This window comes from Anabrus simplex, chromosome 1, assembly GCF_040414725.1.
Source record: "Anabrus simplex isolate iqAnaSimp1 chromosome 1, ASM4041472v1, whole genome shotgun sequence".
Taxonomy (NCBI): domain Eukaryota; kingdom Metazoa; phylum Arthropoda; class Insecta; order Orthoptera; family Tettigoniidae; genus Anabrus; species Anabrus simplex.
The window spans coordinates 1424796665-1424824093 of NC_090265.1; the positions used below are offsets into that span (position 1 = coordinate 1424796665).

Below are 27429 nucleotides of genomic sequence, written 5' to 3' on the forward strand. Positions count from 1 at the left end.
TAGCTAACTGGCCACAGACCTTCATCTCCTCATCCTAGTCCAACCCAGCACCATACCTAATGCAACGAAACATGCGGTCTTTTACAGGGTCAAATAAACAAATCAGTCCTTGGAGTGGCGCTCACGATTTCTGTGTTCTTCTAGTCCGTAAACACACGTCTTGTTATATTACTCCGGTTTAGGGAGAGGGACCGATGTCTTTCACCATTGTAGTAAATGTGAAGGGATGCAAAAAAGTGGATCGCAAGGGGCTGGTGGACCACCCGGTATAAACTATATACAGTATATCCTACAGAGTACGAAATTTGTTGCATATGGACGGGATGCAGGAAAAGTGTTGTCCGGTACGGGGCCGTTCTAGTTAAAACGATTATACCGGGCGAGTTAGCCGTGCGGTTAGGAGCGTGCAGCTGTGAGCTTGCATCCGGGAGATAGTGGGTTCGAATACCACTGTCGGCAGCCCTGAAGATGGTTTTCCATGGTTTCCCATTTTCACACCAGGCCAATGCTGGGGCTGTACGTTAATTAAGGCCACGGCCGCTTCCTTCCAACTCCTAGCCCTTTCCCATCTCATCGTCGCCATAAGACCTAAAGACGTAAAGCAACTGGCCAAAAAATGAGTATAGGAATCAACACGCTAACTCGCAATTTTCCTCCAGATTCAAATGGGACGCATAACGTAATGCTGTTTCAGACGAGATCTGCGGCCCAAGTTCCCTAAAAAAAAAAAAAAAAAAAAAAAAAAAAAAGTCATGTTGTGAAACCCATTTTCTTGGTGTTTCGTGACTACGAAACGTTAAAATCCATCAAAAACCGAATGTACATTTTTTCCAGTAATGCAATATTCCCTTCACTCACTCCGTCGTTCGAAAGTAAAACATTGAACTAAGACCGAGCAGATCGACCGTGGAAGGGAACGCCTACCTGATAGATTATATGGTTGAAAATCAACATTACATTACTTTCCTCAAGTTGACTCTGCATGTACAGTGTATGTTCCTGGTTTGGTTCCTTCATTTTAACTGTCCAGGTCCCTCTTTTCACCGCCAGTGGTTATCGGACAGCACTCTCCTACACCCTTCAAATGTGTATTTACTGATAATTCCCATACTTCTCTGAGCACTTGTTTCGACGGTATACTGAGGCACCTGCCCCGGCACGGAAGAAATCCCGATCGAGTTTCCTGACTTCTCCATATGCCGGCTCACTGAACTCCATTGTCAGTTGTTATGCCTTTTCCTTCTAATTAATAGACTTTAGTTAGGGTCAGGTCAGGACAAGATTCCTTGAACCACATGAGGTATCTCAGCTATACATTTCTTGTGAGCATTGTATGTAGAGGACTATAAAAGTATGCTTGGTTCAACCAGAAGGATTTGATTAGCTTCGCAGGCTTTAAAAACGAGTATCATTTCTCACGGCCTTGATGGTCACTCATCCTACTACACTTATGAGCACCAAGTTGCTTTGTTAATTACATGTCTGTGTTACAGGTGCGAGGTGCGTTCCGGCCCTCGGTTCCTTCTGCGCAGTTACTCGTTCCTCGCCAACCACTCGTTCCGCTTACTTCAGTTCCACTACGCCGACGAGTCATGTACGACGCCGCTCTACACGCTGGATGCCCGCGGCCGCCTGCGCTTGCGAGGGCATTCTTGGTTGACCCCTGGAGCAACAGACGCCGAGTACTCGCTTCAGAGGGTGACCGTCACAGTACATAGCGTGCATGTAGCCGAGAGGCTGGCCATCCGAGTGAATGCTACCTGCCCTGGACTTGTCCGACGACGATGGAGACCCTACCGCGAGTACGCCCTGTTCAGCACGCCGGAGCACAACCTGAGCATCAAGTACCAGCGTCGCAATGCTGCCTCCTCCTCAGCAGTCGGTAAAGTATCTGGGCCTAACCTGCTATAATGTGATATCTTATTCTTTAGTCCCATGTTTGCTAAGTGTGTCGTTCAGAAGAACTCGGATGTATAAAATGTTCTTGGGATTGGATGAATAGTTTCCACGGGCTTTCTTATCGGTTTATACTTAATGCTACACTATAAGTTACCTGCGAGGAACCCGCCATTTCAGGGTCCAGAAAGTAAAATATTGTTAACTAGCAAATGTACCCTGCTTCGCTACGGTATTCTGCATTGTATACGGATTTCTCCGTAATTTACTGTAAAGGCAATGAGTAAGACTATATTATATTGCATCTACAAACGGAATTCACCATCAGACGCCTCGTTCAGTGTTTTACATGGTTCGTCCTATGACAGTTTCTCGTATAGCCTATATATTTATGGGTTAGATTCAGTTAGTCATTGAAGGGGGTGACATTTGGTACAGTTTTCACACACTTGTTTATATTTTTGATACCCATGTGACACTGGAATCAGAACATTTGGCGAACATATGGCCACTGGTCATGTCAATGTGCGTGCCCAATGTCATGATATCTTTCCTATGAGTATGCAAAACGATAACATATACGTGTAAAAAGTACAAAATTAACTTGAAATGGAGAACTACAGCTCAATTTAACGTATAAGGGATAGAAATACGACAAAAAGTCATAGGACCAAAGTTGTAGATCTCTCCAAAATGAAAGGCGATTGTGCTTTCTCTTTTGTGAGACGACTTACCGTTTAGCCACCAATTATCCCGAAATGGAGGTCTGCACCGTCGTTAAAATTGCATCTATATGCCGATATTTTCCGGGGCCAAAACTCATACATTTGCATAGCTTACAATATTTCCTCAAAGAAAAGTGTGTCCAGGTTTCGGGATTAGCATTCGCATATGTACGGAGTAATTAAGGAAGAAAATAATACAGTTAAGAAAGTTGAAATTAATAGAAAATAGATTTATAACTGAGGACAGCCGGAAAGGATAAATATGTAAGTAGCAAGTGAATGTATTGGAAAATCAAATGCCGCTCAATAAATTATGCTGGTATGAGTTATGGATAAAAGAAAGCGGTAACAGAGGAGAAATTTAGGCGCAGGGATTCTTAGGTAAACAGATAAGAAGATGGCTAATGGTGTTATTACTTAAGCTATTCAAGGACGGTTATAACCTCCAACGATATTCCGCCAGATCCCGCAGAACGGCCGATTGACGTCTCTCTTGCTTTCTACCCAACGAACAACCACGAATTTACTGGAATGATGACGAAAATGGCAATACGTCACTTCCCTGCTGGCAAGCAGAGACGTTGCCATGGTAACCTGTAGGTTCGTTGTCGGTCTGTCGGTCACTCAATGCAGAGCATGATACCCGCAGAAAATAATAATTTTCTCCGTCATTTGAAGAGTAAGGTAAATTATGAACATAACAAAAGTTATTTATAATGAAGAGACGTTTTACATGCAGTCCACGGAATTTACAGAAAATCAATAGTATAAGAGAAAATGGAGGAAAACCGTTCTTGTTTTCCTATAAACACCCCGCCTATTCAAAGATTTTAAAATGATATACATATGAAAACCTTCGCCGGGATGAGTGTACATCAAATATGACGTTTGGTAGAGATCTATCCAGCCGCTTTGCCGCGGTTGTGGAACAGACAAACAGACAAATAGACAGACACGAATAGTAAAAACCACCGATTCGATATTGAGTTGACTTAAAACGGATGAATATCTGAAAAATTACCAAAACAAACGAAATTACAGACAACGGATCCCCTACAACTTTATTTATATAGATATCATTCGCCACACAACGTCTAGTTCACTTGCACAATACACTCATGTGCAGTTACATTAGAGATACCTGTCTAGTAGCGGGCAGCACCGCCTTTCGCCTTGATGAAGGTGGCGATGCGGCATGGTATGGACTCCACAAGACACCGGAAGCGTTGGGGAGCCATACTGATCCATGATCGCTGCACAGCCTCCCATAATACACGAAGATTGGTAGGAGCAGTGTCCAGTCACGAACATCCGTCTCAACAGCTTTCCAGATGTGCTCATTGGAATTGAGGTTGGGTTCCTCGGAGGCCAGAAAAGCATCTTCACATCCGTGGAGTGCTCATCAAACCAGTCAGCCACAATTCGGGAGTGATGGGCTGTAGGTACAGGTTGCCTGCAGGGTGCTGGAGGTGAACAAAGGGGTAAACGTGACCTGTCAGGAGTTTCCTGTAACGTTCACCGGCGAGGGACGTGTCGGATGTGCCAGGGGTCCTATTTCATTCCACGCGAACAATCGACATACGAGGATACTACTACCATTGTTCAGATGGCAAGAAGAATCCATTGCCTCATGTAGCTGACGACACACTTGAAATCGGCTGGTACCTCGACTTATCCATCCAGGTGACTTTTTCCATGCTTGGAGCGTCCAATGGTGGTGTTCCTTCACCCATGTCAGTTGTGCCTTGTGAGGGGTGTTGAGTAGAGGTACCCTCGTTGGACGCTTGCTTCTGTACTCCATGGCGAGGAGATGGTTCTAGATGGTTTGGTTATTCAGAAGTCGTTGTCCAGCACTGAACTGAAGAGTGATCTGCTGTACTGCGGCCCGTCTAACCACTCTTACGATTCAAGCTAGGCGACAGCGCCCTTGCCATCAACGCGTCGTACACCACGAACAATTGACCCTGGCAGCGATGGTTTCTCCCGAATCGACGTATTTACGGTACACGCTTGATACGGCGGCCCTTGGGAACGTCAGTGCCTGTACAACTTCAGAGATGGAGTGGCCCATACGTGTGGCGGCGATAATCTGGCCGTAATCAAACGAGCTGAGCCTCGTGTCTTGCCCATCCTGTAGTCAACTGTTAAGCCGGCATTACACCCACCGAGTACTCGGCCGAGACAGTGCATTCGGCCGAGTACTCGGCTAATGTGATAAGTACATTCAGTACTCGGCCTAGTAGCGAGCAAGTTATTTGGGCGAGACAGTGGATAGAAACGTGGGACCCAACTGCTCGGCCGAATGAGAACCTCCTCCACCTGTCCACTCACTTCGGCGCTTCACTCGCTCTTCACTCGGTCAGTGTAATCAGTGAAGTCAATTGTGAAGGAGTGTTCTTGTATTATCTGGCACGCTGTGATCTGATTTCTTCAATGACAATGGCTACATGGAGTAGTGAAACAACGTTAAAATCCATTCAAGAGTAAAAAACACACGAATGTTTATGGAACTTCTAATCTGCTGTGTACAAAGAAAAAACATGCGTGATGCTGATTATCACAAGTTGATAGAAGCAATGAATTTACCTGACTTTGGTGTACCAGATGGAAAGAATAAAATGAAGTACAATTGTTCCTAATGTCATTTTGGATTTCCTCTATAATGGCAGGTATGATTAAGTTGCAATAGTGTTTAAAAACTCTCTTCATTTTCCTTATTTCCCTGCTTCGCATAACCATGTTCCCGCACACTTTAAACGTTTTTAATGCACTGACTCGTCCGCTGTCTGTTCCTCGTGTAATCGCATCTACTCCTCAAATAAGTTTCTCGGCCGAGTAACAAAGCGAGTGACTCGGCCCAGTACTCGGTAGGTGTAATTCCGGCCTTACTCATACAGCTCGCACAAGGTCCGACGTCCTCGCTCTTATATGCCACGCCCTCCTATTATATTCGCCGGACCAAGCACAGCGCCATATCCCCCACTACGGCAGCTCTCTCTAATTCAGTTGCTCATGAATGTATTCGTTCATCATGGAAATCATTGTTTACGGAATAACGGTCGAAATTATACCTTTGAATGGTGAGAAAAGCATCTGACTCTGTTTAGGAATATGATCTGAAAGGGGCAGGAGTTCCATTTAATCAATTGTCATCATCAGAGTTCATTAAATGATCACAGGAGACCTTTAACTTGGACCATGAGCAGCGAATTAAGGAAGTTTCACTGTACTGATTACGAGAATTCATTCCACAAAAATCCCTAGCGAACTCCTTCGGTGTGGTAAACCATTCATGAGAATCAGATGTGTAACCCGTCTTGAAAAACAATAAAATTGGTAGCTAAATGGCTTCTTTACTAGCTTCTCGCCTTGCATCCGCGGTTTGGAGCTGGACAATGAAAGTGGAATTTTAAGAATGAAGAAAGAAATTCAGTTAGCGTGTTTCGGATTCTATGTAAAACTAGAAAATGTGTTCTTTAATCACGATGCCAAGAGTCACTCACTCGCCTCTTGAAGAACGATAATGAATCACCGTCATATACAAACAGTTAACTCCTAAAAGGATTAGCTTCGCCATGGCGGTTTATCCCAAGGCAGTGAGTAATTCTGAGGGTATACCATCAATTCCGGATGTTTTGTTCTGTGGCGGCCTCTAGTATCAATATATGTGTATAAACTCATATATGTTTTATAAACTCCTTGAACTTTGTTTATGTTTCGAAGACTTTTATATATTGATGTTCTGTGCTTCTAATATTATCTTTATTCTCTCTGATTATTATTCATGTTTTTTACCTTCGTTCCCCACGATAGTTGGAGTGTTAATTAAACACATTAATACACCATCCCTGTTCTATTATTCAAGTACATAATCATCATCAATTACTACATTGGTGACCCCGACGTGATATTAAAATACGGCGCGGAACACATTTTGTGGTTAGTCAAGTGTGAAAATGACCGATGCCAGCAACGAAACAAATCCACCGGCAACAACAGTATGGAACGAAGCGGGTGTTGCTCGCATTTCACTGAAGATTCCACCCATCTGGAAGAAAAACATAAAGGTATGGTTTCTTCAAGTTGAAACACATTTTACTATGTTGGGTATCACTAACGAAACCACGAAATTTAATCATGTTGTTGCGTCATTAGAAGCGGATATTGTAGAATTAATTTCCGAATTTTTATCTCGACCATTATCTACCACTCCGTTCACAGAGCTTAAAGCACGACTAATTCAGGAATTTGAAGAGTCAGAGAATAGGAAAGTGACGAAATTATTAACAGAATTAGAATTAGGTGATAAGAAGCCAACTCAACTCTTGCGTGAGATGCGAACTTTAGCCGGTACGCAAGTCAAGGACGATTTCTTGAAAACCATATTTATGCAGCGGCTTCCTGTTACCGCACGTTCTATATTAGCTACGAGTAAAGATGATCTGGACACCATAGCCACTATGGCTGACAAAATTGTTGAAATTTCACAACCGGGATTAAATGTTCGTGCTCAAACCGTGCAGACACCACCCGCCATTGCAGTCAATAAAATAAATGATGTCAGTAACGATCGCATCTCAAGACTAGAAATGCAGATCGCTGAATTAACACTGAAAATCATTGAATTGAAAACGTTGTCACGTTCTTCAAGAAGTAGCTGACGATCATCTCGTTCCTCACCAAGAAGGTCACGAGACAGGTCCCGATCAGCCCATTCTTTTAATCCTAATGGAGCACTATGTTGGTATCACTTTAAATATCGCAGCAGGGCAAAGAAATGTCAAAGCCCATGCTCATATCAACCACCTTCCGCTCAGAATTCTAACATGCAGTCAAACTAAAACGCTCCACACTAGCGGCGGCAGGTGATCGGAGTCATTTTTCACGCCGCCTATTTCTCACAGACAGAAGTAGCGGAAGTCGTTTCCTGGTCGATACCGGAGCTGATATTTCTGTGATTCCGCCTTCGGATAGTGATCGCCCAAAAAAGACAGATCGTAAACTTTATGCAGCAAAGGGCACTGGTATTAACATTTACGGAGAGCGTCTACTAGTACTCAGTTTGGGTTTACGGCGCAATTTCACATGGAAATTCGTAATTGCAGATGTGCAATCACCGATTATTGGAGCCGACTTCATTCACCATTACAATCTTATCGTAGATCTAAAGAACAGGCGACTCATTGACCCATTAACATCAGCAGAGACACCTGGCACATTGATTAAAGTCTCTGGCATAGAAATAGTTTATGTAATGCCACCAGATCAAAAACATGCTGACATTCTAAAGAAATTTCCCAACATCCTGTAGCAGCAAAGGCACGACGACTACCACCAGATAAACTCAAAGCAGCTAAAGCAGAGTTCCAACAAATGATCGATATGAAAATCTGCCAACCATCAAAGAGCGCCTGGGCAAGTCCCCTCCACTTAGTTCCCAATAAAGACGGATCCTGGAGACCTTGCGGAGACTACCGTGCTCTCAACAACATCACCAAGCCTGACAGGTATCCTATTCCTAACCTTCAAGATTTTAACAGCCAACTACATGGAAAACGAATATTTTCAAACATAGATCTGATCAGAGCTTATCATCACATCCCTGTACATCCGGACGATGTACCTAAGACAGCAGTGATAACTCCATTTGGTTTGTTCGAATTTTTGCGTACCCCATTTGGACTCCGTAATGCGGCTCAAACTTTTCAAAGATATATCGACAGTATACTCAGAGACCTCGATTTCGTGTACTGTTATATAGATGACATCCTAGTGGCATCACAAGATGAAGAAGAGCACAAGAAGCATCTTCAAATGCTTTTCGAACGACTCAGTAAGTTCAACATCAGAATCAATCTGAACAAGTGCATTTTCAGTTCAACAGAAGTACCTTTCCTGGGATATGTAATATCTGCAGAAGGAATCAGACCACTACCAGAGCGAGTACAAACCATTGTTGACTATCCGCTACCCACAACAGTAAAGAAACTGCGCCGGTTTCTTGGCCTCATTAACTTTTACCGAAGAGCACTGCCAAATTCAGCCAGTAAACAAGCAGAGCTTTTGAACCTACTCCACGGGACTAAGAAAAACGACAACAGAAAAATTAATTGGACAGAAAACCTTCGACAAGCCTTTAATGACCTAAAAAATAGCTTGGCCGATTCAGCACTTCTAGCTCATCCATCTTCAAATTTACCACTAATTTTAATGGTAGATGCCTCAGATTATGCTATTGGTGCATCCTTGCAACAAATCAAGGACAATAATCTGCAACCATTAGCATTCTTCTCCAAGAAACTGACAAATGCAGAGAGGAATTACTCAACCTACGACAGAGAACTCCTCGCTGCCTACTCAGCTGTGAAGCACTTTCAGTACATGCTTGAAGGACGTGATTTTCCGATTTACACCGACCACAAACCACTCACTTTCATGTTCAAGCAACGTTCAGACAAAGCTTCTCCACGTCAGATCCGACACATTAGTTTCATCAGACAGTTCACCACAGACATACGTTACACTACTGGAAAGGAGAACATCGCAACTGATGTTTGTTCACGAATTGCTTCAATCACTATACCTCCAACTGTTACCATGGAAGAAATAGCAGAAAGCCAACAATGTGACGAAGAACTTCTACACATTAAGAATACGTCACTTGCACTTCGAACAATAATGTTGCCCAATGGTAAAGAACTCGTTTGCGACATGACTGAAGATATGATTCGCCCATATGTACCTCGACAACTACGACAGGCAATTTTCAACTCGCTGCACAATCTAGCTCACCCTGGTGTTCAAGCAACCATTAATTTAGTAAAAAAGCACTTCATTTGACCATCACTAAAAAAGGACGTAAAGACCTGGACATCAGCATGTATTCCTTGCCAACGAAGTAAAGTCTGGAGACACACCAACAGTACAGTGGGACAGTATCATCCAACGGCAGCAAGATTCAGTCACATTAACGTGGACATAGTTGGACCCTTACCTCCATCACAAGGATATCGCTATTTACTAACAATTATTGATCGTTTCTCCCGATGGCCAGAAGCAGTTCCATTAGCTGACATCACAGCAGAAGCAGTTTCATTCGCCATAGTCTCAACATGGATATCTCGTTTTGGCGTGCCTCATATCATAACTACTGACCGCGGAAGGCAGTTTGAATGTCAACTTTTCAAATGCCTCACAAGCACACTGGGCATCGTCCACATTAAAACGACAGCATATCATCCGGCAGCAAATGGAAAAATTGAACGATGGCACCGTCAATTAAAATCTGCTTTGAAGGCACAGATGTCTGATGATTGGGTTTCGAAGCTTCCCCTGGTCTTGTTAGGACTTCGTTCCTACATAATTCCGCAAGTCAATACCTCGCCAGTGGAAATGACTTATGGCTCAACAATCAGGTTACCAGGAGCATTTCTCAACGAACAGAAACTAGTAACTGACATCCCAACCTTCGTTTTCAAATTGAAGGAACAGTTGAGAAACCTAAGACCAGTCCCAACAGAACATCACGACCGCAAAAAGATCTTCATTCACCCACGGCTGATGACGAGCAAGTTCGTTTTCGTTCGACACGATGCGGTCAGAACACCTCTTAAATCACCATATGACGGGCCATATCCAGTCCTGTCTCGCAGTGACAAACACTTCGAGGTGGAGATGCCAACAGGGGAACAATCTATTGGCATTGACAGATTGAAACCTGCCTTCCTTCTGGCAGACCAATCATCGGACAACAAGGAAGACATATCTGGAGAAACTACTCTGGACATTCCGTCGAGTTCCATTCCAAAGACTGTCAACCTTCAGAGTAAGACAGGCAGCACTCAATCCAATACACCCGCACCACGGATCACCAGATCAGGTCGAAGGGTCACCTTCCCTCGAAAATACATGGACGCTGTCACTGCGGAGGGAGTGTGTGGCGGCCTCTAGTATCAATATATGTGTATAAACTCATATGTGTTTTATAAACTCCTTGAACTTTGTTTATGTTTCGAAGACTTTTATATATTGATGTTCTGTGCTTCTAATATTATCTTTATTCTCTCTGATTATTATTCATGTTTTTTACCTTCGTTCCCCGCGATAGTTGGAGTGTTAATTAAACACATTAATACACCATCCCTGTTCTATTATTCAAGTACATAATCATCATCAATTACTACAGTTCCTTTGCTTTTTGGAGAACGGTGTTGTTTAATCTTCTTGTAAATGCAAACAGAGGATAAAATGATCAGATTTTGAAAGCCAGGTTTTCGGGGGAGAAAAGGAATTCTCCCAATGAAATATATAATATACATTTGTACAAACAGCAGCTATATTAAATGGGTTAGTTAGATATGTGTCCGTCTTCACTGTTTTCCGGCTCTTTTGAGAATTTAATTTCTAATTCCTGTCGACAGATCGTCGTCACCTGAGATTGCTGTTCGCTGAGGACGTGGACTGTTTGGGCGGCCTCTCCGTGGCGTTCCATGAACTGCGGCTAATAAGGGTACAACTGCGACCTCCTGACCCTCTGGATCCACGGCACTCCCGACACGAGCTACTGCTGGGAGACGTACACTCCAGGCCGGAGCAAAGGGATACATACAGTCCCACAGCCTACCAGACTGCACTGCTCCGGGCAGACAAGGTGAACTACTTCATCTTTCAACTGAATTGTCTATAGATTTGTCGGGAACAGTTAAATCCAAAAACTTGAATGTGACTATTGGATAAAGAGTTATCAATCAGCATCAAAGGTGCTAAATGAGCAGATATACTGTAGTATCGAAAGGGAATTTGTAGGCTAACTACCGAATAGCAAGTTTCTAGAGGATGTAACGACATTTCTGGGAAAAACTTCAGGAATAGATTCCGCATTTATAGAGGGAAGAACAAAAGCTTAGATCAACATGGGTCCGAAAATGTATGGGTATTGTAATTACCGAGTTATCTGACTTTATACGTAGTGCATTCCGATACTTCTTACACCGAGCTCGATAGTTGCAGTCGCTTAAGTGCGGCCAGTATCCAGTATTCGGGAGACAGTAGGTTCGAGCCCCACTGTCGGCAGCCCTGAAGATGGTTTTTCGTGGTTTCCCATTTTCACACCAGGCAAAATACTGGGACTGTACCTTAATTAAGGCCACGGCCGCTTTCTTCCCACCTAAGCCCTTTCCTGTCCCATCGTCGCCATAAGACCTATCTGTGTCGGTGCGACGTAAAGCAGCTTGCAAAAAAAAAAAAAAAAAAAAAAGATACTTCTTACTGATTTGATTATTCATTACATTTAGTGAGCACTGTCTGACATAATTAGCAAATGAAGAAACGGGAATAATTATAATAGGTGATTTCAACGCAAGGGTTGGCTTAAAGAATCCATTATACGATAAAGAAATTGATGAAATATTAACACAAAGTAGAAGAAGCAAAGACAGAGTGTAACAAAAATGGAGAGAAATTACTGGAAATGTGTGCGATAGAGGAATTGTACATTTTAAATGGGGGATGGCCGGGGGACGAATCAGGTAACCTAACATATATAGTTGAGTCAGGAGTTAGTGTTATAGACTTGGTGTTGGCATCTAGAGAGGCTTTAACTTTTATTAAGGAAATTCAGGTAAAAAATTGGACAGCGTCTCATCATTTCCTAGTTGCTCTTCGATTACTGAGAGATAAAGACAATCAAGAAGATAAACAACATTTCCACTACGAACAGAGAAAATTAATAAGGTATAGGTGGAGTGAGGAAATGAGAGAAGAATTTAGGAACTACTATAGGGGTAAAACCTTTGACATTTTGAAGATAGGTATGGAGTATATGATAGAGGATAATAACATAGATGAAGCAGTAAGAATGCTTGAAAGCTCAATAGAAGTAGCTGGTAAAAAAATGGTTGTGAGTAAGAGAAGGCAATATAAAAGAAATGTAGGGTATACTGAGGAGTGTAAAGAAAAGAAAAATCAAGTAATCAAGGCTTTGAAAATGTACAGAAATGAGGGATCTCAGGATTTACGAGTAGATTTTTGTAAAAAGAGGAAAGAATACAAAGATTTAATAAGCAATAGAAGAAGGAACTGGCAGGACAAAGAGGCAAAATTATTACTTAAGTACTGTAAAAAAATGAAACTAAGAAAGTATGGAAAAGAATTAGCACAATATGTAAAGATTATAAAAGCTGTGCTCAAGTAAGCATATCCAATGAGGGGTTATTAGGGAGTAAAGACACATGGGAAAGGAACATAAATGAAATTGGTATACTGAGACATGTGGAGTTTACTCTGCCTGTATTAGGCGATATAATAACCCCAGATGAGGTACTAGATACAATGAAAAAAAAAGGGAAGGGCGGAAAATCAGGGGCTGCTAATGGAATTACGTATGAATTTTGGAAAGAGATAGGAAATAAGAGCCAGATGCTAGAAATAAAAACTAAAATATTTAACAAAATCTTTGATGGCAGAAAAATTCCCAGATGTTGGCAGGAAGGAGTAATTTGCCCGATATACAAAAGAAAGGGAAAAAGATCTAACACAAATAACTATAGGGGTATTACCTTGTTGGATTCACTCAGTAAGATCTACGCCGGTATTTTAGCAGAAGATTACGCTATACTCTCAGTGTACCAATCAGGATTCAGGAAAAGAATGCGAACTACGGACAATATATTTGTAATCAAAACATTAATAGACAAGTACATAAGGAGGAAAGGTGGCAGATTATACATTGCAGCAATAGACCTTCAGAAAGCTTTTGATTCGGTTAGCAGACGGGCGGTCGTTGCGAAGCTGGCTGGAATAGGAATGTCAATTAAAATGATTAAAGCCATAAAAGAATTATACGTTGAAGTGATATGCTCAATTAAAGTTAAGGAAGATCTAATGGTAGGCAAGATTCACTCGAACATTGGACTTAAGCAGGGATGTAAACTATCACCAATTATGTTTTTGCTTTTTATTAATGATGTAATCGAATGCCAAGGGAAGGAGGATAGGACAAGCCCTTGCTTAAACGACAAAGAGATTCCTGGCCTAGTCTTCGCAGACGACATCCTGCTGCTCTCACTAACGACAGTCGGTATGCAAAGTAGCCTTAAAAACATCAGAATACTGTAGTACATGGAATTTGAAAATAAATACCAAGAAAACGAAAGTAATGGTTTGTAAAAGAGGAAATAAGTTAAAAAGAAACGAAAAGCGCTGGTGGTTAGATGGTGTTGAATTAGAAGTTGTAAATAAATTAGAATGTATGTATGTATGTGTATGTTTAGTCATCAGCCCGAAGGCTGGTTGGATCCTCAACAGTTCCACCATGAGCTGTCATAGATGGCCTAGGCATCACTGAAGAGGCGTACTAGGGAAATGAGGAGTGAGGTAGTTTCCCGTTGCTTTCCTCACCGAGCCAGAAGTTGCTATTACATATCAGTCTGCCAAGCCCACTGAAATGCATGCACCAACCGACCCTATGAGCAACAGTTTCACACCATTCATAGCAGGGACTGGCTGCGTAAGGAATGGCAATACTAGCATGGCTCATACCTCAGTTACTTTCATATCGTCAAAGCCAAGGATAAGACAGAGACAGATCAATGAAAGTAACAAAATTGCTCTAGCCCATACCAGAAGACATAGTGCAGTGTAAACACTAGGTCCCGCCAGCAAAGGCATTAAATTAGAATATCTAGGAATTATAATGACATCGAATCGGATGTGGAAAGAACAGATACGTCGTGCAAAAATAAAAGGATTGGCCGCCCTATCAAGTATAAGGTCTTTAGAAAAAAAGATGCCAAATATGGAATATAAGCTATACAAAAATGTTTTTAATGCTCTTGTGGTATCAAGATCACTGTATGGTGTAGAAATATGGGGTATAGAAGTAGACAAAAAAGAACTAGATGTTATAAGTAATAAATTCTGTAAAATAATAATGGGTCTACCAGAATGCTCAGCAAATAGTGGATCTAGAAGTATATGTGAAGATATCAGCATCCAAGCAGATATAAGCAGGAAAGTAGTAAAATATTGGTTGAGATTAAAAAGGGGAGAGGGGAGGGAAATATTGAACCTAGCATACCAACACCAGATGAGACACCTAAATGAGGATTATTGGTTATCGAAAGTAAAAAGTATGCTAGATAAAATAGGAATGGGAGAATGTTGGGACAAAGAGATGAACACCAAAGAGAACAGATTCATTAAAAAATTAACGATTAGAGTGAAGGACATAGAGAAACAGATGATTAGGGAAGAATGTGAAACTAAAAGAACACTAGCAGAATTTTGCGGAATTATTCAAAATATGTCAATAAGAAACAAAAGAATCCCAAATAGGGAACTAAGAGGTGCGTTGTGGTGGCTTATGGGATTATATAAAAACAAGGGACTAAGAGAGAACCATAATGAAAATCATTGTTTATTCTGTGGCGAAACAATGGAAGAAACTCATTTACTGAGAACATGTAAAGGAACAAATGCACTGAGAACTAAATACCTTGGGGAGGAATATAAATTAAAAGTAGAAAGAGAGAAGGAATTTTATACACTAACTAAATTGTTAAATAAAGAATGGATCACCCCAGGAAGAGTAGCTAAGTTTTTCTGTATTTTAAGAAACATGTGGCAGAAAGATATAAGAATAGATTAACAATAACTGAAAGTAATGCCATTGTTAGTAAATGTTAGTAAATGTGATGTTGATGAGTGTGATGATAGACAAGTAAACTGGAATTACAAGTAATATTATGAGTAATGAGAGGTAACATGTAAACAGAATAATGCACTAAGTAGAAACATGAAGACAATGTAAGACACAAGTTCAGCAGAGATGTAATATGATGACTGTAAAGCAAGTGGTAGTGGATCGTATCAGGAGAGGTAGAAGTGGAATGTTATGACTTGCTGTGTCAGTCAGGTGAGATAAAGGAGGATACTTACCTCCACACAGATGGCCTTGCGCCAAGGTGCCATTCTAATTTTAACTTCTCACTTCAGTGTAGTAATATAAAAAGTGTTTAATTAGTAAGATAAGCAGGGGAGGATATATGTTGTCCTAGCCTATATAATATTGTTAAAGTCTAGGAGAAAATAAATTATATTCTGTATAAAATAGTCAATAATTGTGAAAGGGAAATGTAAGGAATGTATCAAATTTAATGAATTGTAATAAACGAATGCTCTCTCCCCAGTTTCAGGTGATTCTGAACTGGGAGAAGGGAGTTTTCATTCATTCATTCATTCATTCATTCATTCACTGTCTGACATGAAGCTACAATACTCGCACGCAGAGTTGCCGAATCATCCACAGCAGTCGAGCACACCAATGAATTTAAGTACGTAAAGTAATTGTTTTTTATGTCCCACTTAACTACTTTGACGGTGCCGAAATTTTGTAGCGCAGGTGTTCTATTACGTGCCAGAAAATCTAATGACGTGAGGCTGACGTATCTGAGCATCTTCAAATACCATCGGATTGAGCCAGGATTGAACCTGCCAAGTTGGCACCAGAAAGCCAGTTCCTCAACTGTCTGAGCCACTCAGCCCGGCTACTTTAAGTGCCGCCACAGGAAAAGGTATAGTGGGTTTAGTCCATATATAGGGCCCCATGAAGCTGTGCGTATGAACTAGATTAAAGTAGTGTTGTCATGTGAGCTGTTGGATATAACTGTGGGGGAGTAAGAAGAGGGAGACCATCAGGCAATGGCATAAGTAGGAAAAAAGAAGGCCAAGTTCTAGCTACGGATGGAGGATTTGGGAAGCAATCCTTTCACAGCGATTTTCAGACTGGCGTTGAAAGGAAGATAGTCCTAAGAGAAGTTATGGCCGTTCCCTGAACGTTATTCAATATGCCAGTGGTAGGGTAGGGGTCTCCCGCAAGTCGTCTGACTGTATGGAGATACAGTCCGCCGTGGTCAAGTGTACCGCACGCTGAACAGGAGGCGACGATAATTGTTCTGCATGATGTCGCTTTTAGGCGATGTAAGGTATATAAATGATAAAAATGAGGCAAGGGAAAATAATGTGTCAGACTGTCCGGACCTGTTTGGAAGTCACGTCTAAACATCTGCAAACAGATGTGGACGCCTCGCGAATTGGGAATTAAGTTTTTCGACTCGTCTCTTTTAGAAACCCAGGCGAACTTGAATTAGATTGAGACCGGCTTACTTCGTGATTTACAATGCAGGACATTTGGATTCTGCTGGAAACCCGTTTAACTTCTCCAAACACCTTCTAAGTCGCAGACCTGGCAACAAGTTAGCACTTATTAATTGTTGTATTTCCAGTAGGACTGTGCAAATGGATCCAGTAATATCCTGCACATCACGACAGGACATTTATTGCATTCCTTATTATTATTATTATTATTATTATTATTATTATTATTATTATTATTATTATTATTATTATTATTTCTCTGTAGCTTAACGAAACACTAAAACATTCAGATCTTCTGATTATTAGTGGGATTGAAGAAAGTCAAGAACTGGAGACGAAGCGGCCGTGGATTAATTAATTTAATTTGTCTGGTATGGAAATAGGAAACTACCGAATTGCATCGTCAGGGTTGCCGACGGTGGGATTCGAAACCACTATCTTCCAAATGCAAGCTATCGGCTGCACGACCCGTACTGCGTACCGAAATGATCACCAAGATGCCTATTATTATTATTATTATTATTATTATTATTATTATTATTATTATTATTATTATTATTATTCAATATTAATATTAATAATAATAATAATTATATTATATATTATAATTATATTATATTAATAATAATATTAATAATACTCAACATGGCTTAGCTGTGTTGATACTGCTACACGGCTGAAAGCAACGGGAAACTACAGCCGTAACCACCTCCCGAGGACATGCAGCTCTCTCTGTATGAAAGATGTACTGATGATGGCTTCCTCCCGGGTAAAATATTCCGGAGGTAAACTAGTCCCCCATTCGGATCTCCGGGTGGGGACTACACGAGAGGGGGCGATCATCAGGAAGATGGATACTGACATTCTGCGAGTCGGAGCGTGGAATGTTAGGAGTTTGAATCGTTGTGGTAGGTTAGAGAATCTGAAAAGGGAGATGGATAGGCTAAAGTTAGATGTAGTTGGTATAAGTGAAGTACGTTGGCAGGAAGAACAGGATTTTTGGTCAGGCGACTACCGAATTATCAACACGAAATCAAACAGGGGTAATGCAGGAGTTGGTTTAATAATGAATAAGAAAATAGGGCAGCGGATAAGCTACTACGACCAGCATAGTGAAAGAATTATTGTCGCCAAGATAGACACCAAACCAATGCCCACCACAATAGTGCAGGTCTATATGCCTACTAGTTCAGCGGATGATGAAGAAATTGAAAGAATATATGAGGAGATAGAAGATTTAATACAATATGTCAAAGGTGACGAGAATCTAATTATGATGGGAGACTGGAACGCAGTGGTAGGCCAAGGAAGAGAAGGTAGCACAGTAGGAGAATTTTGATTGGGACAAAGGAACGAAAGAGGAAGTCGGCTGGTTGAATTCTGCACTGACCATAATTTAGTCCTCGCCAATACTTGGTTCAAACACCACAAACGACGGCTGTATACGTGGACGAGACCTGGAGACACTGGAAGGTATCAAATAGACTTCATTATGATTAGGCAGAGATTCAGAAACCAGGTGTTGGATTGCAAAACTTTCCCAGGAGCAGACGTGGACTCTGACCACAACTTGTTGGTCATGAAATGCCATCTGAAGTTGAAGAAATTGAAGAAAGGAAAGAATGCAAAAAGATGGGATCTAGACAAGTTGAAAGAAAAGAGTGTGATGGATCGTTTCAAGGAACATGTTGCACAAGGACTAAATGAAAAGGCTGAAAGAAACACAGTAGAGGAAGAGTGGAGAGTCATGAAAAATGAAGTCAGTAGGGCTGCTGAAGAAATGTTAGGAAGGAAGAAAAGATCAACTAAGAATCAGTGGATAACTCAGGAGATACTAGACCTGATTGATGAACGACGAAAATACAAGAATGCTAGAAATGAAGAGGGCAGAAAAGAATACAGGCGATTAAAGAATCAAGTGGATAGAAAGTGCAAGGTAGCTAAGGAAGAATGGCTGAAGGAGAAGTGCAAGGATGTCGAAGGCTGTATGGTCCTGGGAAAGGTAGATGCTGCATACAGGAAAATCAAGGAAACCTTTGGAGAAAGGAAATCTAGGTGCATGAATATTAAGAGCTCAGATGGAAAGCCACTTCTAGGGAAAAAAGACAAAGCAGAAAGATGGCAGGAGCATATCCAACAGTTGTATCAAGGTAACGATGTAGATAATTTCGTTCTGGAACATGAAGAGGCTGTTGATGCTGATGAAATGGGAGACCCAATTTTGAGGTCAGAGTTTGACAGAGCTGTGAGTGACCTAAATAGGAACAAGGCACCTGGAATTGATGATATTCCCTCTGAATTACTGACTGCCTTAGGAGAAACCAGCATGGTAAGGTTATTTCATTTAGTGTGCAAGATGTATGAGACAGGAGAAGTCCCATCCGATTTTCAGCAGAATGTTGTTATACCTATTCCCAAGAAAGCCGGTGCTGACAGGTGTGAAAACTACCGCACTATTAGTTTAGTATCTCATGCCTGCAAAATTTTAACACGTATTATTTACAGAAGAATGGAAAAACAAGTTGAAGCTGAGTTGGGGGAAGATCAATTTGGCTTCAGAAGAAATGTAGGAACACGTGAAGCAATCCTGACTTTACGTCTGATCTTAGAGGATCGAATCAAGAAGGACAAGCCCACGTACATGGCATTCGTAGATCTAGAAAAGGCATTCGATAATGTTGATTGGACCAGGCTATTTATGATTCTGAAGATGATAGGGATCAGATACCGAGAACGAAGAATTATCTACAACCTGTATAAAAATCAGTCTGCAGTGATAAGAATCGAGGGCTTTGAAAAAGAAGCAACAATCCAGAAAGGAGTGAGGCAAGGCTGCAGTTTGTCCCCTCTCCTTTTCAATGTTTACATAGAACAGGCAGTAAAGGAAATCAAAGAGAAATTTGGAAATGGAATCACAGTCCAAGGAGAGGAAATCAAAACCTTGAGATTTGCCGATGATATTGTTATTTTATCTGAGACTGCAGAAGATCTCGAGAAGTTGCTGAATGGTATGGATGAAGTCTTAGGTAAGGAGTACAAGATGAAAATAAATAAGTCCAAAACAAAAGTAATGGAGTGCAGTCGAACGAAGGCAGGTGATATAGGAAATATTAGATTAGGAAACGAAGTCTTAAAGGAAGTAGATGAATATTGTTACTTGGGTAGTAAAATAACCAACGATGGCAGAAGTAAGGAGGACATAAAATGCAGACTAGCACAAGCAAGGAAGAGCTTTCTTAAGAAAAGAAATTTGCTCACTTCAAACATTGATATCGGAATTAGAAAGATGTTTTTGAAGACTTTTGTGTGGAGCGTGGCATTGTATGGAAGTGAAACATGGACGATAACTAGCTCAGAAAGAAAGAGAATAGAAGCTTTTGAAATGTGGTGTTATAGAAGAATGCTGAAGGTGAGATGGATAGATCGAATCACGAATGAAGAGATACTGAATCGAATTGGTGAGAGGAGATCGATTTGGCTAAATTTGACGAGAAGAAGAGATAGAATGATAGGACACATCTTAAGACACCCAGGACTTGTTCAGTTGGTTTTTGAAGGAAGTGTAGGTGGCAAGAACGGTAGGGGTAGACCAAGGTATGAATATGACAGACAGATTAGAGCAGATGTAGGATGCAATAGTTACGTAGAAATGAAAAGGTTAGCACAGGATAGGGTGGCATGGAGGGCTGCATCAAACCAGTCTATGGACTGATGACTCAAACAACAACAATATTAATATTAATAATAATAATAATAATAATAATATACATACATTACCATTGTAGACTGTTATGCCTTTCAGCGTTCAATCTGCAAGCCTCTGTGAATTTACTAAACGTCGCCACAATCCTCTATTTCCAACTAGTGCTGTGGCCTGATTTAGTTCTATACCTCTTATTAAATCGTTAGTAACTGAGTCTAACCATCGTCGTCTTGGTCTCCCTCTATTTCTCTTACCCTCCATAACAGAGTCGATTATTTTCCCAGGAAACCTATCCTCCTCCATTCGCCTCATATGACCCCACCATCGAAGCCGGTTTATGCGTACAGCTTCATCCATCGAGTACATTCCTAAATTAGCCTTTATCTCCTCATTCCGAGTACCCTCCTGCAATTGTTCCCAACTGTGTTTCCCAGCAATCTTTCTCGCCACTTTCGTGTCTGTTACTTCTAACTTATGAACAGGATATCCTGAGTCCAACAAGCTTTCACTCCCTTAAAGCAAAGTTGGTCTGAAAACAGATCGACGCAAAGATAGTTTCGTCTGGGAGCCGACTTCCTTCTTACAGAATACTGCTGATCGCAACTGCGAGCTCACTGCATTAGCTTTACTGCACCTTGATTCAATCTCACTTACTATATTACACTCCTGGGAAAGCACACAACCTAAATACTTGAAATTATCGGCCTGTATTAGCTTTGTATCACCAATTTGACATTCAATTCTGGTGAATTGCTTACCTACTGACATCAGTTTAGTCTTCGAAAGGCTAATTTTCATACCATACTCATTGCACCTATTATCAAGTTCCAAGATATTAGACTGCGGGCTTTCGGCACAATCTGCCATTAAGACCAAGTCGTCAGCATAGGCCAGACTGCTTACTTCATTTCCACCTAACCGAATCCGTCCCTGCCATTTTATACCTTTCAGCAGATGATCCATGTAAACTACGTATAGCAAAGGTGAAAGATTACAGCCTTGTCAAACTCCTATAAGTACCCTGAACCAAGAACTCATTCTACCATCAATTCTCACTGAAGCCCAGTTGTCAGCATAAATGACTTTGATTGATTTTAATAATCTACCTTTAATTCCATAGTCCCCCAGTATGGCGAACGCCTTTTCCCTCGGTACCCTGCCATATGCTTTCTCTGGACCTACGAAATATAAACAAAATTGCCTATACCTCTCGTAGCATTTTTCAGTTATCTGGCGCATACTGAAAATCTGAACCTGACAGCTCCTCTGTGGTCTGAAACCACACTGGTTTTCATCCAACTTCCTCTCAACGACTGATCTCACCCTCCCTTCCAAGATGCCAGTGAATACTTTGCCCGGTATGCTAATCAATGAGATACGGTACCTCGATAGTTGTTGCAATCCTTCCTGTTCCACTGCTTATAGATAGGTGCAGTTACTGCTTTTATCCAATCTGCAGGTACTTTACCAACACTCCATGCTAATCTTATTATTCTATGAACCCAATTCATCCCTGCCTTCCCACTACACTTCACCATTTCAGGTCGAATTTCATCTATTCCTGCTGCTTTATGACAATGGAGTTTATTAACCATTCTTTACACTTCTTCAAGCGTAATTTCACCAACATCATTTTCCTCCTACCCATGAGCTTGGCTGTTCGCAACCCCACCAAGGAGATTTCCTTTTACGTTGAGAAGATGTTCAAAATATTCCCTCCAGCTCTCCAGTGATTCCGCGGGATCTATTATGAGTTCACCTGAATTACTCAGAACACTGTTCATTTCCTTTTTCCCTCCCTTCCTAAGATTCTTTTTTTACTGACCAAAAAGATTTCCTTGCTGCTTGACCTAGCCTTTCCAGGTTATTACCAAAATCTTCCCACGACTTCTTTTTGGATTCAGCAACTATTTGTTTCGCTCTGTTTCTTTCATCTACGTACAAATCCCTGTCTGCCTCGGCCCTTGTTTGGAGACATTTCTGATTTCGTTTTACATTTACAAACTGCTCTCACTTCATCATTCCACCAAGATGTTCGTCTTTTCCCATCTTTACACACAGTTGTTCCTAGGCATTCCCTTGCTGTTTCTACTACAGCATCCCTGTATGTCACCCATTCTCTTTCTATATCCTGAACCTGCTTACTCTTACTGTCTACTGTTCGAAACTTCTCACTAATCATATCCATGAACTTCTGTCTAATTCCCCCGTCCTGGAGATTTTCTACCCTTATTCGTTTGCAGACAGATTTCACATTCTCTACGCCAGGCCTGGAGATACTTAGTTCACTACATACCAGATAGTGTTTATCATCGAAAAATCCCTGAAAAGCTCGTACGTTCCTATCAGATTTCCTGAATTCGAAGCCGGTTAAGACATAGTCTAATATGGATCTGGTAACCCTAGCCTCCCATGTGTAGCGGTGTATAGCCTTATGCTTGAGGAATGTATTTGTAACTGATAAACACATAGTAGCACAGAAATCCAGCAAACGCTTCCCATTCCCATTAACTTCCATATCTTCTCCACATTTACTAATCACCCTTTCGTATCCTTCATTTCTATTTCCAACTCCCGCATTGAAATCGCCCATTAGCACTAGTCTATACTTGCTATTGACCCTGACTATGATGTCACTCAGTGCTTCATAAAACTTGTCAACTTCATTCTCATCTGCACCCTCACATGGTGAATACACTGAGACAGTTCTCGTCCTAATTCCTCCAACTGCCAAATCTACTCACATCATTCGCTCTCTTACGTGCCTAACAGAAACTACGTTGCGTGCAATGATATTCCTGATAAACAGCCCTACCCCCATACTCTGCCCTTTCCTTTCTGACATCCGCCAAGTACACTTTATAATCTCCTATCTCTTCTTCGTTATCAACCCTTACCCGAATATCACTTAATCCTAGCACATCCAGTTGCATCCTGTTTGTTGACTCAGCCAGTTCTACTTTCTTTCTCCCATAAGCCCCATCGAATTCAATTTCATTATTATTATTAATTATTATTATTATTATTATTATTATTATTATTTAACGTCGCATTAACACATGGAAGGCTTTCAGCGACGCAGGGATGGTGAAGGGTGAGGCTTAAGAAACAAGCTATGGCCTATAGACGTGTATGAATGAATTAATGAATGAATAATCTTCTCTCCCAGTCACGTAGACCGCCAGCTGGGGAGAGAGTATTCGTTTATTGCTGTCATAACTATTACATGGATTTAGTTTTTGAGTACTACAAAATAGCAAAGATATTAAATTAGCGAAATGCTACATGAAACAATTGAAATATCTCATACGAATCCGATAAATATTACTTACACTTATCGTAAAAATTAGACGTCCCGTACTTCGGCAAAGTCCAGGATACCTCCTCATGCATATTTTTACTGCATTTGAATGAATGAAGACATCGAACAGAATCCACTCCCCTCACCCCCACCACCCCCACTCTACCCAGTGAGTTGGGCGTGCGGTTTGGGGCGCGCAGCTGTGAGCTTGCATTCGGGAGATAGTGGTTTACAAATCATAATCAGTAGATAGAAGAAAACTGTGAAATACGGGGAATGGAAGACTGCACAGGTCTGATCAACCATAATTCTGTCATCGTCTGAAAAGAGGAACAGTTGTAGATCGGATGGGAAGGCTTAGGCCTGGTGGTCACCGCTCTACGTCTTACGTGAAAAACTTTTCGCTGTCCACACTCGATTGAAAATTCTTCAATGTGTGTCTTTTGCGGGTTTTTGGCTTAGAACTGGGAAGGAAGCGGCCGTGACATTAATTATGATCCAGCTCCATCAGTTCATGGTCTGAAAATGGGAAACCACAGTAAAACATATACTGCGCAGCCAGCTCATTCAGCTTTTACAGTAGATCACAGGTTTTCAGATCCGTCTGGTGGTGCTCACTGGTGTTAAATGAGCAAAACAAAGGTACATTTTTTATTTACAATTTGCTTCACGTCGCATCGACACAGATAGGCTTTATGGCAACGATGGGATAGAAAGGTCTAGGAGTGGGAAGGGATCGGCCGTAGCCTTAATTAAGGTACAGCCCCAGTATTTGCCTGGTGTGAAAATGGGAAACTACGGGAAACCATCTTCAGGGCTCTCGACAGTGGGGATCGAACCCACCATCTTCCGGATGCAAGCTCACAGCTGCGCGCCCCTAACAGCACAGCCAACTCGCCCGGTCGGTATATTACCATATCTGCAATAATCCTAGGAGCAGTGTAAAATGTAGATTCCTTTTACCCCACTGAATGAGAATATCACTTAAAGAGAGAGAAGGGTGAGAGTGGAATATACAGAGTGTATCCGTGATGATGTTACACACTTTCAGGGGTGATGGAGGACGCCAAATGGATCAATTTGAGATAAGGAACCATATTCCGGAATCGATCGAGTCAAACGTTAAGCAAAATTCTACTAATTTAAGTCCGTTCACCTGCCCAAGTTTCACAAGCTGCTCCGTTTACAACAAATGGTCGAAATGGCGTCCCCCTACGTCAATGCAGGCATAGCACCGTCGCACAAAGTTCTGTCGTACCCGTTCAAATATCCCTGGTATCGTTTGAACAGCGTCACAGGCTGCGAGAATTCTTGTCAAGAGATCCTTTTCAGTCTCGGCAGGTGTCTCATAAACAAGGCTTTTCACATGGATTCGCAAGAAGAAATCAAGTGGGATGAGCTCAGGTGAACGAGTGGGCCACGAAACAGGACCTCCTCTTCCTGTCCACTTTGGGGGGAATGTCTGATCCAGGTGTTCAAGAACCCTTAGTGCAAAATGAGGTGCGGCCCCATTATCTTGGAATCACATCCGTTGACGAAGGGCAACATCATCGTAACATCGTTGTAACATCAGCATCTGAGCAGACTGCTCCAGAACCCCTTAAATTTGAGGCTCAGGGAATATATCCAGTCCTACCAGGTAGGGATCTACACTACTTAGCATAACCGTAGGCCTAGATGGCATATACACATATCATATTTACTAGCTCGGTGTTGCCATATCAGCTTTAGCACGTATCTACCATATACTTCACTCGATTTAACCTCCATCGCAAACGGCGATATCTAGCTCTATTACCACAATCTTCTTGGCTGAATGGCCAACGAATGGCCTCTGGCACTCCGGGTTCGTTTCCAGCCGAGTCAAAGATTTTAAGTGCTTATGGTTCATTCCCTTCACTCGGGGACTGGGTATTTTTGTTCGTCTTAATACACTTATGTTCATTTACAAACAACATACATCACTACTGTCCGGCTCCATGGCTAAATGATTAGCGTTCAGGCCTTTGGTTACAGGGGTCCCGGGTTCGATTCCCGGCAGGGCCGGGAATTTTAACCATTATTGGTTAATTTCGCTGGCACGGGGGCTGGGTGTATGTGTCGTCTTCATCTTCATTTCATCCTCATCAGGACGCGCAGGTCGCCTAAGGGAGTCAAATCAAAAGACCTGCACCTGGCGAGCCGAACATGTCCTCGGACACTCCCGGCACTAAAAGCCATACGCCATTTCATTTCATACATAACTACTAACCAACACATAAAGACGCAATAGTACATCTCTCCACATAGTGTTGGCGTCAAGAAAGGCATCCGGCCGTAACACTGCGCCAAATCTACATCGTATGTCGACTTTGGTACCTTGAGAAAAAGAAGGAGTTGTGCCTACATTAGCATCACACGGATCTTGGATTTCTTTGATCCGTCTCTAGTTGAAGCTGGAAGTAAGGTATTGGGGACAGTTTTTTCATATCAGGTTCGGGGGGGCTCATGTTCCAATTATTCCAGGCTCTGAACATGTTGTCCTGGTTGATTGGAGCTGCACACTGACTCAAGTGTGGCCCTTATTAGTGGACGAGAGAGAGAGAGAGGATGGGTACTGGATATTGTGGGCCAGTTGGCTGTGTGTAAGATTTCGTTTGATTCTTCGTATTATCTTTTCCGAAAGCTTGCTCTAATGCCTCCGCAGTGTAACGGTTAGCACTATTAGCTGCCGTTCTCGGGGCCCGAGTTCGATTCGTAGTACAGCCAGAAATTTAAGAATGGCAGGAGGGCCGGTATGTCGTTGCATGGACACATGCAACTCACCTCGAAACGGGGTGTGGTTGAAAATATTCCAAGAATTTCTACCAGCTTTACCTGGTCCTCTGTGAGTTCCATCTCGGCCATGCTGTCTGTCTTTGGGCTACTGTGTAGTCACAGTCTTCAGTCCACCACACATGCTTCTTACCTCCTATGAGGAGACCAAGTTCACTGGCCGTCTTGACTAGGGCCTCCCTTAAAATTGGTCCCAGTTATTCAAATCTACGTTGTTCAATGTCTGACTTACTTGCTGGTTGTTCTAAAATCATATTGACTAAAGCGTGGCCCTTGTTAGCGCACTTGAGAGAAAGGATGGATACTCGACTGCTTAGGGAGGTTAAGATACTACTACTACTACTACTACTACTACTACTACTACTACTACTACTCAATGTTTCCATTCCCTCCTGAAGTGGGAGAGAGGCCTCTTAGACGGTGGCGCCATCTCTCAGGCCAGGAGATTTGGACTGGGGGAGATGTGTGGTGAAGATGAGAGTTTAGGCGGTTGTGGCGTATACTATGAACTGTCCCGGCATTCGTCTTAGTGCAGGAGAACGGATAACCACGGAAATCTATTCTCAGGACAGCCGACGGTGGGAACCAGCCCCTATCCATCTCCCGAATGCAGAGACGTAGAGCCACACACACCGCTCCTCTGCTCGGTTGGTCGGTCGGAGTGCAGAGCTGTCGGACGACGACCAGCCGGAGCCTACTCTGCAACCGCCAAGCCAATGACTGAGTCATGTATCTTGTGACTGCTGATTATAGAATCCGTACCTAAGTGGGGCACGTTCTCCATTACCCGCCGACCCACTTTTTCTTTGAAGATTAACTTTGACACTCGAACGTGT

The 27429-nt window shown here is 42.0% G+C and overlaps 1 protein-coding gene across 1 annotated transcript in view; it reads left to right on the forward strand.

Annotated features, from left to right (window-relative positions):
• LOC136860032 (protein APCDD1-like) overlaps positions 1–27429 on the forward strand; it is a 113271-nt gene that overhangs the window by 78838 nt on the left and 7004 nt on the right. Inside the window, exons 3-4 of the mRNA XM_068225866.1 lie at positions 1494–1882; positions 11042–11271. Of these exons, the coding sequence (XP_068081967.1) occupies positions 1494–1882; positions 11042–11271 (619 nt within the window). The remainder of the gene's footprint in view (positions 1–1493; positions 1883–11041; positions 11272–27429) is intronic.